This window comes from Bos grunniens, chromosome 10 (assembly GCF_055505025.1).
Source record: "Bos grunniens cultivar Pamir isolate PY7600 chromosome 10, Bosgru_T2T1.0, whole genome shotgun sequence".
Taxonomy (NCBI): domain Eukaryota; kingdom Metazoa; phylum Chordata; class Mammalia; order Artiodactyla; family Bovidae; genus Bos; species Bos grunniens.
In genome coordinates, this window is record NC_141174.1 from 37,734,298 (window position 1) to 37,749,762 (window position 15,465).

General features: G+C 34.2%; 1 protein-coding gene across 8 annotated transcripts in view; it reads left to right on the plus strand.

Annotated features, from left to right (window-relative positions):
* DDHD1 (DDHD domain containing 1) overlaps positions 1–15,465 on the plus strand; it is a 66,914-nt gene that overhangs the window by 44,471 nt on the left and 6,978 nt on the right. For 3 of the 8 annotated variants that reach the window (XM_086320638.1, XM_086320640.1, XM_086320643.1), the window contains 6 exons: positions 1,672–1,934; positions 3,554–3,629; positions 7,946–8,095; positions 10,755–11,007; positions 12,011–12,202; positions 14,773–14,856. In XM_086320638.1, coding sequence (XP_086176764.1) covers positions 1,672–1,934; positions 3,554–3,629; positions 7,946–8,095; positions 10,755–11,007; positions 12,011–12,202; positions 14,773–14,856 — 1,018 coding nt within the window. Of the gene's footprint in view, positions 1–1,671; positions 1,935–3,553; positions 3,630–7,945; positions 8,096–10,754; positions 11,008–12,010; positions 12,227–14,772; positions 14,857–15,465 lie in introns of all 8 variants that reach the window. The other 5 variants (XM_086320639.1, XM_086320642.1, XM_086320645.1 and 2 more) reach the window with 2 other exon arrangements.

Genomic DNA, 15,465 nt, shown 5'->3' on the forward strand with positions numbered 1-15,465 from the left:
TTAAAATCGAGCCCTTCAAAAGTAAACACTATCAACAAATGTTGCTTTTAAAGAAATGTATTTTATTAAAAAATTAGCTTTTTCAGTACCTCCCTTCATGTAGATTATCAATTAAGAAAATTACAAAGTTTTAAGGGTTGGTTCATATTCTTATCAAAGCCAAGTCCAAAGCATTACATTATAGCTCCCTTTGAACAAAGCATGTAATTTCACATCATACTGCCTACTTTTTAAATTCTGTTGACTAGAATTACCTACAGCCCATGTCTTGGGATATTTTTATAGGCATTTACCACTAATGTGTGATCCCCAGAACTGCTGAATCTGAAACTCTAGGATGGAACCTAGCAATCTATATTTAACAAGCCCTCCAGACCATGTACATGGTTTCAGTAGCTTTAACAAGGACCTCAGTATTGTACAGTAAAGGTCTGTGAGGTTAGCAACCAGAACATTGCACCTTCATTCATGTCACTGCCAACCCAGCCAAGCATGAATGCGCAAATAATTTCCAGTTTGATTCTGCTAAAGAACGTTCAATGAACCAAATGGAGGCAACTTGTCTCTTGAAACAAAATAACAAGATATGGAAGCAATTAGTAATTACCGTTTGTATGTCTGAATAACAGCTGACATATTAAAAAGAACTGAAATGAGAAGTTGAGTATCAGAAAGTTTATAACCAAATAGTAGTAAGCAGTGATAGGAAGAGGAGAGGACTACCTTAAAAATCAGGTCAGGGCCCTCCCTGTATGAAAGAATTTGAGTAACAAAAGAACCTTGTTCTTCTCACTTCATAGAATACTTCAGTAATATTTATTAAAGCTAAATTTCCAAAGAAAGCAGTTTTATAAATAAAAATGGCTAAGATACTTCCCACATTATTAACTTCTAAACCTTAAAAAATTCCTACTTGCTTAAAATAGAACTTTTTTAAAGTATTTTAAAATACTTTATATTACCAATGTGATGGGAGTTTTGGGATATCAAGTACATCAACATAACCATTTTCCTTAGTCATACAGTGACTTTTCATTACGTTACTCTTATCTAAATGCAGAAAGTAATAATGTATATAATATGTTGCATATATAATATGTTAGTAACCCTGTTATCATAAACTCAGATATTCTTTTCCTAAATTTACTGCGGCTTAAAAAGTACAAGGTACAAGACTTTAGAATAACATATAACTCCATTACAATGAAGAAAAAATATCCAGAGGCTTTTTGGAAATCTTACTAGAATCTACATGGAACTTATTTTTTTAATGCATGAAACTGTTGGCTTAAGTAGTTGGTTTAAGGACTGAAAGAATCTTTGTGGGTAACATCTGTCTTTGTTCTTTAGTGTTGCTATGGATTATAATATTATGTACATCTTTACATTGGGAAGATCCTCTGGAGAAGGGAAAGGCTACCCACTCCAGTATTCTGGCCTGGAGAATTCCGTGGACTGTATAGTCCATGGGGTTGCAAAGAGTCGGACATGACTGAGTGACTCACTTTTACCTTACATCATTTCCTGTAGGGTTCTGAAGCAGCTGAGGTAATTTTAATAACCTAGATATATCTGGCTAGTAATAGATTTTTCTTTCTTAGCGTATTTGAGTTTAGAAGTAACCTTTATAGAAGTGATTATTCTAATTTGATATTTTCTGATTTCAAACAGCTAGTTAAAGGCCTTCAGCAAGAGCTCAATCGATTATATTCCCTTTTCTGTTCCCGGAATCCAAACTTTGAGGAAAAAGGGGGTAAAGTCTCAATAGTGTCACATTCCTTGGGATGTGTGATCACTTATGACATAATGACTGGCTGGAATCCAGTTCGACTCTATGAACAGTTGCTGCAGAAGGAAGAAGAGTTGCCTGATGAACGATGGATGAGCTACGAAGAACGTCATCTTCTTGATGAACTCTATATAACAAAACGACGGTAAAAAATCTCTTAAAAGAAATTAAAATGTCTTCATGGAATCACTGGACTTCTTAGTAGAAAACTTCAGATTTTTCATAATAAAGAAAAAATACATTGTTTAGGGTACAGAATAGAATATTCAAAGATTGTTGAATAATATGCCTAATCAAGCAAGAGACTATTAATTTTGATACTAATTACATGTGTTTTCTGTAGCATAAAATTACCATCTTCCTCTTTTTGCTTCTCTTTTTTTCTTCACAGTTAATTAGAAATGAAATCTAAAACTTATTCCATGCTGAGTCACTGTGTAGAATCTGATGGGCCTCCACCTTATTAGTATTCTGAAAATAATTTTAAAGCCCTTTTTTCTTGGCAAATATATTTTAGACAGATTTTATAATTATTTAATCATTTACATCCTTTCTGATACTATCTTTTTTAGTTGGATGCATTATCTATTTTTTTCTTCTGATACAACTGGTAGATAGGTTAATTGAACAAAATATAAAACATAAATCAGGTAGAAAGAAGAGTATAAAAATCATGCATAATCTCATGTGAGAACTGTTAATGTGTTAGAATATTTTCTTTAAAAAATAGTAAATATATATACTATTGTATCAGATGCACTCGAGATTATAAGTATCCATTAAGTTAATAAGCCCCTGATTCTGTTAATCCTAGAATATGCGTGATACTGTCTTTTAATTCTTTGCTACATTCCTATCTACATCTCTAATTACATGCTCTTGTTCTTTTGATGGTCATTCAACTGACTCTAAGAGATCTGTGAAACATCACTCATTTTGATAGCATTATATAAAACAGCCAATTTAGTTAAGTTAAACTTTTACTCAGGAAGAATTGATTTTCGTCATATAGAAATTGTCTAAGGATTTCATTAGAATTTTATTAATAAGTACCATAGGGAAAACACATAACTTTTGTAGTATCAAAGTAGCTAATAGTTGTGAAAGAAAATGTCATGTTGCAAACTTTAGCACTGTATTTTTTGTTTGTTTTTTGTTTTTGTAATGCTGTATTTTAGACAAATTCAAGTAAAATGTTTTTAAAAGGTTTAGAAAATGAACTGAACCTTCTTAAATTTGTTCCACTGTTTATTAAATGTAAGTACATACAGAGCATTGTATTAGGAAAAAGTTGAAATAACCTGTGTTCATCAACAGAGAAAGGCTAAACTGGGTTTATCTATATGATATGGGCAATTAAAGTTGTTATAAAGACTGAAGTAGGTTAGGAGGCAATGAAGTGAAAAGATTGCTAAGATTCATTGTTAACTGTAGAAAAAGGAAAGCCATAGAAAAGGGTGTGGTATGAACATTTGGTGTGGTTTTTTTAAAGTGTGTATATGCTTGTATGTGCCTCACATTTTACTAAAGATTCCCCCCTCCAAAACCTATTAACAGCATGTATTGGAAGAATGGGGTACTTTTACTAATTATTTTGTAAACTTTTATAGACTTTCTGTACTACAGCAAGTTCATTTATTAAATACTGTCAAGGATTAATTTGAGGAATTGGATGATTTCTTTATGTTTAGTAGACTAGTGAGCATCTAATACTTAACGAAATCATGAATATGAATGTGTACGTAATCTCATACTCCTCCCTAGGCTACGAGAAATTGAAGAACGGCTACATGGATTGAAAGCATCATCTATGACACAAACACCTGCCTTAAAATTTAAGGTAAGGAAAGACAGATCAGATTTTCATTGTTCATCTCAATTTTTTGTCAAGCATCATTTGAAGCATGACATTAGGGATCAAATGAAATCCTAATTATTCTTTGAAATGAGTCTTTTTTTGAACCCTTACAGTGTGTTGGACCCTGCTGGTTTCTAGATTCTACTAAGAAAAGAATGGACAAGGCTCAAAATACATAACACAGCATTACTGGGGTTATTATATAGAATAATATATAGGCACAAGAAGGAGGTTTAATTTTGCCTATAAAGGTTTATAAATGAATGACATTTGTACTTAATCTCTGTAAATTGGATATTGCCAAGTAGAGGAAAGAAGAAATGCTCTGTTCTTAAAAGAAACAGCATAAACCAAGGTGTGGAGGGATATAACCCATAGTATGTCCAAAAATAGAGACAGATCTGGGAAATATCTAGTATTTAAAATTAAACGTTTGTGACCAACTAGTTGTATATGGTAAGGAAAATAGCTGGAAGTGTATCAGTGATGATTCCACAGATGGAAAGCTGGCGTGTCAGCTGAAGTGTGTGACAGAAGCACAAGATGTGCATGTAATGCAGTTAGTTTGGAGCAAGGTGAGCAACCCAGTTCAGCTAGAAGATACAAGATGCAGGGCATGGGGGCTGTGGGAAAGTAGGAAGAGAACCTAGATTTGATGGGATAGTGGAAAGCTTTTCAGGGTTTTTGAGCATCAGAATAGATCTGTCTTAGCAGTGGTTTAAAGAATAAAAAGTAGCAGAGAGACATTGACATTGGCCTATTGGAAAGGACACAGCTTATAGCTGAATAACAGCTTATTTGCAGTGTTAAATGGAGCATGACATAAGTCTCCTAATACTCATTTCCAGTTGAATATATGCCCATGTCTAGTGTACTGTGTTATCTCTTCTTGATACCTGTTTGTTTTATCATAGGAACTTAACATACGTGTTACATGCTAGAATGATGCAGACATACTTATTCAATCTATTTCTCTGACTTATAAAGTTTTTTTTTTAACTTAAACATTTATAAGCCATATAAAAAAGTTATAAGATACATTCAAAACCCATAAGAGCATGGTCTTTGGAGTCACCCCCACCTGGAATTTGAGTTCCGTATCTACCACCATTATTATATATGATCAATGTTAAATATGTAGAATTGCTCTGATAGGAAAAATAAACTCTTCTATTTCATGTCCTGGGTTTTGTTGAGTATTATCCACTAAGTATATTAGAATCTCAAAATTCAATTATCACCTTACTAGAATTTATGCCCTTGTCAACCACAAATTGGACTTGCCATCTACCTCCATAAGGATTAAATCATGTGCTGCTGCAGCTGCTAACCTTCAGCAGCCCCCTGAAAGGAGTTCAGGGTGAAGAGCAGAAATGAGGCATTCTGTACTCAGGGCGGGGGGCGGGAGGGCTTTGGGGGGTGGTTGGGAAGACTGGCAGGATAGGTCTTCAAATAGCTAGGTATTTTCCAGAGCCAATTTTATGAGCACAATTCTTGTATCTCCTCATGTCTTTAAAAGCACTAAAATCATTCATAGTGATGACTGTTGCTCGTGACTAGCAGAAACCTTCTGGAAAAATATGTGCTTGATTGCATGTATTCCTCCTTCACCAAAATCACATATATACTGACCTTCCCCCCTGCACCTTTGGAACAGTTTCTCAGAGCTGCCTCAGGTGCTGTCTCCCAGGATGCGGTCCTCATATTGCCCCAAATAAAACTTAACTCACAACTTTCCTGTTGCGTGTTTTTTTAAGTCGACACCCTATAGTTGGTATATCTTTCTAATACATGGTCATGTAGTCTAATAATATGAATTTTTACTTATGTAATTACTTATAGAGAAAAATATATAGATAACTGAAATTTAAAATTCCCAGGTGGCACTAGCGGTAAAGAACCCATCTGCCAATGCAGGAGACGCAAGAGATGCTGGTTTGATCTCTGGGTCGGGAAAATCCCCTGGAGAACGAAATGGTCACCCACTCCAGTATTCATGCCTGGAGAATCCCATGGACAGGAGAGCCTGGCAGGCTACAGTCCATGGGGTTGCAAAGAGTCAGACACAAATGACTTAGCATGCATGCTCAAAAAGGAATATGTAATACATTGGCAAATTTATTTAGAACTTCAGAGTTCTAAAAGAAACAGAAGTCTTATATGCCTGTTGACTGGCAGATGGCTTTACTTTCAGAATAAAATATTAGATTTGTCACATGTGACCACTGAACTTTAAAAAGAGTAAAAAAAGTATCAACAAACATTGATCTGGAGAGTAAAAGACTTCGATTGTGATCATGAGGCTTTGCCACTAACTGGTTATGTAATATTAGCCAGATTACTTAATATCTCTGAATTCCTCTGTTCATTGATCTCTATACAGAGTACTTAGACTAAATGTCTAAAGTATTTTTTCTTCACCCACAAAATTCTTTTGACAGCTGTAGATAACACTAAAGCAGTCATTACTCTTACTGGAGAGATAAGGAATTCCTTTGTGTTTGTCAACCAAACTGCAAATCAATCATAAACGAAGAAAAGTTGTTTAATCCATGGGTTTAGCAAGTTAACAAACATTTATGAAGTGCCTGACCAGTGTAGAAACCATTTTGCCGGGGTGTACGTGTGCATGCACACATGCATGTGTATATCAAGCAGAAAGGATTTACAGAGCTTTCTCTTCTATCTTAACTATTTTTGTATATTTATCTTTTATTCTTTTCTCACTTTATAGAAGAAGTAATGAGAGTAATCCTTTCAGAATTGATGCTTTCATCCCTGTCACTGTTATTCCAGATGCTTTTTCTTATATTTTTTATTTTTCTTAATACAGTTCTTCAGCCTTCAAACATCTTTAAGTTACTCCATTCTTTAAAAACAAAAATTTATTAAACTTTATTTAGCTTTAAGCTACCATTTCAAAATATATATTCATTCATATATACTTTTTCACTTGGAAAAAAAATCTCCAAGGGCATGGGAAGAGATTAAAGATATGTAAGATTGGGGGCAGGGACACTGTTACAGTATAGTCCAGAGGAGAAGTGATGAAGTGAAATGTTAGAATCTGTTGGAATGACTTCTTAGATGTTGGAGATAAGAGGGAGGAATGAATTTGTGATATCTTGAATCAAGATATGGAACATAGAGAGGTAAAGTGGGTTTAGGAGGGAAAGCTATCATGTTCTGTATGTAATCCAGTACTCATGACTACCCTGTTTTTCTTGAAGCCCTCTCCTCCCTTGACTTCCATGCTGCTGCATTATCCTGGTTCTCTTTCTTCTTTAACCCTCTCTTCTGTAGTTTTACCTACTCATCAGATGCAGACGTTCCTTGTAGTTCTATCTAAAGCCACTTTATTCTATGTGATTCCTAAGCAGTTTTATCCATTCTCTCAATGTTATATATCACTTCTATAATGGTGACACATAGACTTAGATGATGACATATTCAATTCTATATCTCCTGTCCTAAATTCTCAGTTACCTGTTAGGTATGTTACAGATACCTCAAACTAATTATGAACAAAAACGTGGTTTACTTAATTTTCCAGTTCATTCACAAGCTACTACCAGATTTACTCACCTCCTAAAATGTGGGTCAAATCCTGTTGTCTTTCACTACCTGTAAAATAAATTATGCCCTGTTTTCTTAGTCAAATAGTCAAGGTTCTGTACATTTCTCATTCCAGTTACATTTTCCCCATAGCCAGTCTTCAACCTTATCAGATTGTTTCTCTCCTCTAAATTAAGCCAAGTTCTTTTCCGCCTCTGCTTTAGGTCATGTGGTTCTATCAGTATGGAATATCTTTCCAGCCCCAGTGTATCCCAACCCCAACTTTGGAAATCCTCTTCATCTCTTATGGCCAGTGCACATCCTTTATCTACTCACCTGTAGCACACTTTCCCTCTCTTATGCACTATTTTACTCTGTCTCCTCTGCAGGATTATAAACTCTTGGGTGTAGAAGCTCAGCCTTATTGGTCTATATATGTTTCAGAATACCTAATATTACTTTACACAAAATAGTAGCTTAATAAGTCTTCCTTCTCCTTATTCTCATTCTTCATTTTCTGTTACATTTAAAGGTACTAAAGCTGCTCCTGGATAGTTTAAAATAATTAATGGTGGTTATATATTTAACAAGTAATGCAAATACAATCTAGACACAACTCATTTAAAATTATATATTTTGGAAATAATTTTATTATTTGTATTTTACCATATATTACATTATGTCCAAATTCTTTGAAAAACAGTTCACCATTTTTTAAATTTAGGGTGACTTTATCATTGTAGGTTGAAAATTTCTTCTGTATGGGATCCCCACTAGCAGTTTTTTTGGCACTGCGTGGCATCCGCCCGGGAAACACTGGAAGTCAAGACCATATTTTGCCCAGAGAGATTTGTAACCGATTACTAAACATTTTCCATCCAACAGATCCAGTGGTGAGTTGTAAATATGGATATCTGTGTCTCAATATTAAATTTTTCCTAAGAGAATCTGTAAGAAATCTTGCAAGGTACTGCTGAATTGATGAGAAAGTATTCATTTACAGACATCTCTTATTTTATTGCACTTCACAGATAATGCAGTTTTGTTTTTTATTTTTTACAAAGAAGTTTTGTGGCAACCCTGCATTGAGTAAGTCTATTGATGCCATTTTTCCAACAGCATTATTTTTTAATTAAGGTATATATTTTGCTATTTAGACATAATGTTGTGGCATATTTAACAGACTTTTAAGTATAGTGGAAACTTAACTTTTATATGCATTGGGAAACCAAAAAAATTGTGTGATTCACTTTATTGCGGTGATCTGGAAGCAAACATGCAGTACCTCTGAGGTATGCTTTATCTATTACGCTTGATAAGTTCATATTTTTAAAATATTTTTCTTTGGTTTAGGGATTAGGAAGTAAAATACCTTAAAGATGTTCTGTTTATGTTGTATTTGTAGAATGAAAGCATAATGTAAAAGTACTATCCAGTTAATGGATCCAGTTAATCCAAAGGACAGGAGTCTTCTGAACTTTCAAACCTTAACCAGTTGTAATTCCAATAATGTAGTAGCCATAAAATTTAAAAATCCACTTTAAATACTTTGTTCTCTAAAGCATGTTGCAACATTGAAATGTGTGTAGTAGATCGTCTTAAAATTGAGAATATTTAAATACTGTGTATTAAACATGGAAAAGTGGAAGAATTTATTTTAGTCTGGTAGAATTACAACATTTTGGATTTTTGCATTCTCTGTTATGTTTGTAAATTTTTCTAATGTAAATAAATTTAAATTTTTGTAAATAAAAATAAATTTTTCTAATGTAAATAAGGATCTTGCATCCAGGTGAACAGTTTAATGTGAAGTAAGATTTTTGGATGAGAAAAATTCTTCATTAAATCATATTGGGGACAAGTATTAAATATAACTAAATTTAAGACAAACTATTTTAAATAGCATTTATTTTCTGAAAAACAGCTTTATATGACTCTAAAGTCTTTCAAAAGATCTTTGGCTAGTACCAAATAAATATAACATTGACTAAACTCTAGAATTTTAGAAAATTTTCCATATGTTAAAAAAATCAAAACTACTATATTTAAGAAATAAATTTCACTGAAATGGAATCTAGTGTTAAATTCAAATACTGACTGTACAATCTTGGCCAGGTCACTTCTGAGACTATCTATTTTTTATCTATATGATGCAGATGATAATATTTACCTCAAGGTTGTTAGGATTAAGTAAAACATATGCAAAACACTTAATTAGACCTTAAGTGTATTGTTATATCCATTCATTTTACTGATTTTCCTATAACTTGAAAGTGAACTTAAGATTGTAGGTGAACTGTGAGCTATATTTTGTATAATCTTAAACTTTATTATACAGTTGACCCTTGAACAGCTCTGGGGTTGGGGTACCAACCTTGTGCTCAGTCAAGAATTGGTGTGTAATCTGATAGTCAGCTCTCCATATCTACAGTTTCGTATCCACAGATTCAACCAATTGCAGACCATGTAGTGCTTTAATATCTATTTATGGAAAAAAAAAAACACACACGTATAAGTGGACCCATGCAGTTCACTCCTGTGTTGTTTAAGGGTCAGCTGTATTATGGAGGATTACAAACTCATTATTACAAATTATTTGTTATTCATTTTACAATTTTTCTGTGCTTTTTTTTTTTTTAATAGTTATGTCAGAACTGTGCTAGGCAGTTTTTCTAAACTTATCTATTCTTCCCAACATCCTTCTGAGGTAGTAGAAATTAGAAAGTATTATTTCTTTTCTACAGCTTAAGAAACTGAGGCTCTGAGACTTTGTGACTTGGTGAGTGTCATATAGTTAATAAGTGACGGAGGCCAGAATATGAATGCAGGGAATTATATGCCAAGTCCATTGCCTTTTCTGCTATATCGTCCCTATTTCACCTTAGACAAATGGTCTTATATCATCATCTCATGTACTACATTAATCTGCTTGAAAATAGGGTCAACTGAGAGCTTAGATGTTAAAAATTGAGCTTATTTACTGTGTTCCAAGTTACTGTTTACTGCTTCAGTTTTGTTCATGAGACTTAATATAATCTAATTGCTAGATGTTATCAGAACATAATAAAAATGAATATTCCTCTGAAAAACAAGGTCTTCCCTGTAGTTCAAACTTCCCTGTAGCTACAAGGTCTTCCCTTGTAGCTCATGCCCACAGGCAGGAGACCGGGGTTCAATCCCTGGGAAGATCCTCTGGAGAAGGGAGTGGCAACCCTCTCCCAATATTCTTGCTTGGAGAATCCCACGGACAGAGGAGACTTGCAGGCTACAGCCCGTGGGGTCGCAAAGAGTCAGACATGACTGAGCAACTAATATTACTGAAAAACTAATTTAAAGGGCACTGTTAGCCTAGACTAACTCTAATTTTTTTGTAGTCTCATCATTAAGGATATATTACTAACAGTGAAGAAATAGGAATACATGTTAGGAATGTCAGGTTTTTAATCATTTCCTAAGGTCCTCTGAGCACACAGTAGAATCAGAATGAACAGTTTACTAAAACCTAAGCATTGTGCCTTAATGTTTTGTTTCTTTGAATTTTTTTACATCAAGGCTTATAGATTAGAACCATTAATACTGAAACACTACAGCAACATTTCACCTGTGCAGATCCACTGGTATAATACATCCAATCCTCTACCTTATGAGTATATGAAGCCAAGCTTTCTTCACCCAGCGAAAGATCCTACCTCAATTTCAGAGAATGAAGGCATCTCAACAATACCAAGCCCTGTGACTTCGCCAGTCTTGTCTCGCCGACACTATGGGGAATCTATAACAAATATAGGCAAAGCAAGCATATTAGGTAATTTCTCTTCGGTATTCCTCATCAATGAACTTAAGAAATTTTATATAGTCATTAAATTTTAGGTACCTGGAAATACTCTATATATTACAAAACATCTGAGAGTTAATGTATAGAGTTAACTACTCTCCTTATATTTGAAGGCAAAAGCCCTAAATTCTCTAGTTAGATCAGATCCTGTAGTTAGAGAATATAAGAAACCTTGATGCACACACACCCCAAAAGGTGGAGGCATCAAGTTCCTCATTTTAACCTTGGCTCCATCACTTGCTGTGAAATCTGGAGAAGTCACGTAGTTTTTAATGCTCGTCTCCCTCATCTGTGAAATGAGGGTGTGCTTGAGTACTAAGGGTGCCCTTGCCAACCCATTCTCTGATCTGTGTCCTAAAAGTCTCTCAAATCGTGTCCTCCTTGAGAGCAACAAGGATATTGAATTTCTCTTTGCGTGGTCTCCAGTTCCACCCACAGTGTTTGGTGTGGCGCTGGAGCTCAGTTGTGTGCCACTTAATTTGTCCTTTGCTTTTGGTTACAAGTTGCCTTAATATAAAATGCCACAAGATGGCACTGTAAGCAGGCTCTATCTGCTGGATTCATTGATATTCATCATAGAGATTGTTTATTCACAGCTTTTTATAACAGATCCACTTCACTTCCGGAGTAGGCATACCAATAGTAAATATATGCCCATATGAATGGCATGGTTCTTTTTATTAATATTTTTAATCTTATAAAATACTTTAAAAAACAAAGATCACTTGAATAAAATAGAATCTTTTTTTCTTTGTAAGCTATATTCCTGCAGTTTGTACAACTCTCATTCTGTTCAACACTATTTTTATTTAGAAACCTACAATATAAATTGCAAATTTTTTGTGTTCCCACCCTGGAAAAACATGACTAGGGCTTAGTCTCTCTGCCAACTGACTGTAATTATGGGTGGTGCTCTTTAGCCTGGTACCTGGTGTAATTCAGCAGAATGACTGGCCTGTTTTGTGAAATGCAGGGGCTGCAAGCATTGGAAAGGGACTTGGAGGAATGTTGTTCTCAAGATTTGGACGTTCATCTGCATCACAGCCATCTGAGACATCAAGGGACTCCATAGAAGACGAGAAGAAGCCAGTTGCCTCCCCGCCCATGACCACCGTGGCAACGCAGACCCTTCCACACAGCAGTTCTGGCTTTCTTGACTCTGCATGTTAGTTCATACTCTTCTTTCCAGGTTTATACTGTGTCCTTTTTAAACTGGAGGAAGACAAAGAGCATTAAGATATTAATACTAGCAGTCCACTCTGTAATCTAAAGTACGCCCTAGCTTTTAAAGAAAAAAGTGCTTTTCTCTACTTACATTTTCAGGAATAATTCACAGGTAAATGCAGTTTTACTCTCTGCATGGGTGAATTAAGTTAAGAACATTAGTAAGTGCCTTGTCGCACAGAGATCTTACACATCAAGGATAAAACAAATCTCTTTGTGGTAAGCAGTCCCATAAAAGTAGTTTTTTTGTTTTTATTTTTAAACATGGTCTTCTCAGCTTTAAAAATTCATTTAGTTGCTGCAGATCTATGCTGTATCTACTCTTGATACCGTTTTTAAAATGCTCTGCCAAAACCATCCTGGTACTAATCCCATAGCTCCCTTTATCAACCTAATTATAAAGCCTTCAAAACTTTAATTGTATTAGATCCACTCTGTGGTTCCCATCCTGTCCCTACTACCTTGTGTAAAGTAGATACTCAAGAAATGAATGAAAGAATGGGTAATTATACTGGACTTAGCAATAGAATGATGCTTTATTTAATTTTTTCCAGTGGATTTATAAGGTCTAAAATCTTAAATAGTTGTGAAACACTAAAACACTTAGTGTATATTTACTTCTGAGGGTCTAAACTTAAAGCTTATTTATAAATGTCCAGTAAAGTAAAACTAGTGAGTCCTAGTTTCCATTGACTTATATAAGGAAATGTAGATTCTAAAACTAGTTACTTCCTTTCCATAACTATAGCAAGAAGAAAATTTTATTTTCATTCTCTAAAAATGTTTAAACAGTTCATTTCAGATGCTTAGCTTTGTTTTCTTACCGTGTCTGCTGCTCTGAATTTTAAAATGAACAGCATTCATTGCCGTTCATAAAAAATTAAAAAGGAAGTTGAGATGTGACAGTCCTAGAGGCTGGCTGTTTCTCCATAGTCAGCCCCAATCCACGATGAATTATCCTAGCCATTGCTGAGTTGGACATTCCTATTTGGGCCAATTCCATTTTTTAAACTTAATCCTATGCCTGACTCTGAATACTAGAAATTTTATAATTTCAAGCCTTTGAACACTGCCTAAAAAATTCATTTTAGGTTTTGATATTTGTACAAAATTCATATTTTTATGAGTTACTCTATGATTTATTGCTTAATAACAGAAATGAGATTGTGAAAATATAAAATTTTGTTGTAACATACAGATGTCAAAAGAAAACTATAAACTTCTGAAGAAAAATAACTTTAAATAATTTTGTAAGATGGTGGGTAAAAAGCCACAATTACTTGTAATGTTAATGCACAGCAATGATGCTAGTAAACATGAGGGTGAATAAGGGAACAAGAAAAGCAGGGTCAAATTTGAGCCCCAGAGAAGGGGTAAGGAAGATACCAGAATTCTATAGGATCTGAGGGAAAAAACTGTCTTTTAGTGTTTTTGCTATTTAACATAGAAATTTGAAAGTGATAATGATAATAAAGAAGAAACTTATTTCTTCTTCCAGGACATGTGAAGGTAGAAATGCTTAGTTTTATTGCATTATAATATTTGAACAAAATACGTTTTCTGTCATTCTTGCATATAAATTCTTTGTTGGTTCTAATGGTAAATTCCCTACCAACTATAGACTCAGCTAACTGAGCTAACATGATTTCTTAGTTTCGTGTTTTCATCTTTAGATATAGATTTTAAAAGTCCAACTTTTGACATTGGACAACTGCTGTAGAAGAATTAAGCCTTTTAAATCAAATCCTCTAGATTTACCTTTGACTTGCTTCAGTAATATACTCTTCTCTGTAATCCTGATTTAGATAAATTTCTTAAATCATAATTGCTATTTTGGCTGTATCTTGCAAATCATAAAACTGTTCTTCCTTAAATCTTCTTTCTGGAATTTGATCACTGTGATTAGGTGATTCTGGCTTCCTTCTTGCTCACATTAATTGCCTCAGTTCTTCTCGATAACCTTCATTCTAAGGCTACCGACTTTAATTCTCCTGCTTTTTGAGGGTAAGATGAACACAGACTGAATTCGTGATCAATCAGGGCTTCTCTCTTTGAAGAGTTAGTGTTGTCAATTGAAACTACTTCATTGACATCAATTTGAAGCATCTTATATAGCTGCTTTTCATTTCTTTTGAAAAGTATAGGCTTATTTCTGGTGGTTTTACTGTTTCTTTTCTTGTACCCCCTTGTGTTTGTAACATATCATGAAAAGAATTTGTTTCTTTTAGCACTGTTTTGCCTCTAGGTTAGAACTTAAATGAACTATAAATTTGGGGGATGTTTGAGCGTTAACAGATTATGACATTGTATTTCAAAATTAATTATGCTTACATTTTCCATGACAGAGCTCTTTACAGAAACCTAATTGTGTACTTCTTTTTGTTTGCTAGGTTTAATCAGCTTATTTGGGAGTACTGTTCTAGCTTTTGGCCACTGCATCACTGAAGGCCATTTGTAACCATCAGCCAACACTTTAAAGCATCTTGTGTTTTGTTTTTTTTTTTTCCACAGATTTCAGACTTCAAGAATCGTTCTTTAATCTCCCACAACTTCTTTTTCCGGAAAATGTAATACAGAATAAAGATAATACCCTCGGTATGGTATATGTCAGGAATAGCATTCAGAACGCTGTGAAAACGGTCTACTTAGATTTCTTCTGCTCACTGAAAACTTGTTCAGTTTTTCTATGAGAGCAGCTTGAATGTTACCATTAACAGACTATTTCAAATGTATTCTCTTCCTGTATTTCCTAATCTTAAATGGTAGTGGTCCTGAAACCGGAGTATTCATTAGTTACTTAGTGTGCTAAAGTATATCATACTCCTATGTGCTTCTCCAAAGAAGGAACTCTTTAGAGAGAAGAAAAGCATTAGGCCATTTTCTTTCTTCTCTGTTGCCCTCCAGCCTTCAGAGAGCTTCACTGTTCTTTTCATGTAATATATTTAAATATAAAAGGATTTCATAGTATAAAGAGTTTAATCATTCCTAGTTATTTCAGATATTAATAACACTATCCCTAGGGCTGTTAGTATGCCACAGATGATACCTGGTTTCAACACAAATATTTAATGGTCTTTAGAGGTATAGGCTTGCTTTGAAAAAAATTATTGGCTACAAGAGATATTTTCAATCTCCTGATTTTCAGCAGATTCAAAATGTATTAGTAAAAATTAATCTTAGCAGTTTAAAATTATTTTTATCTTA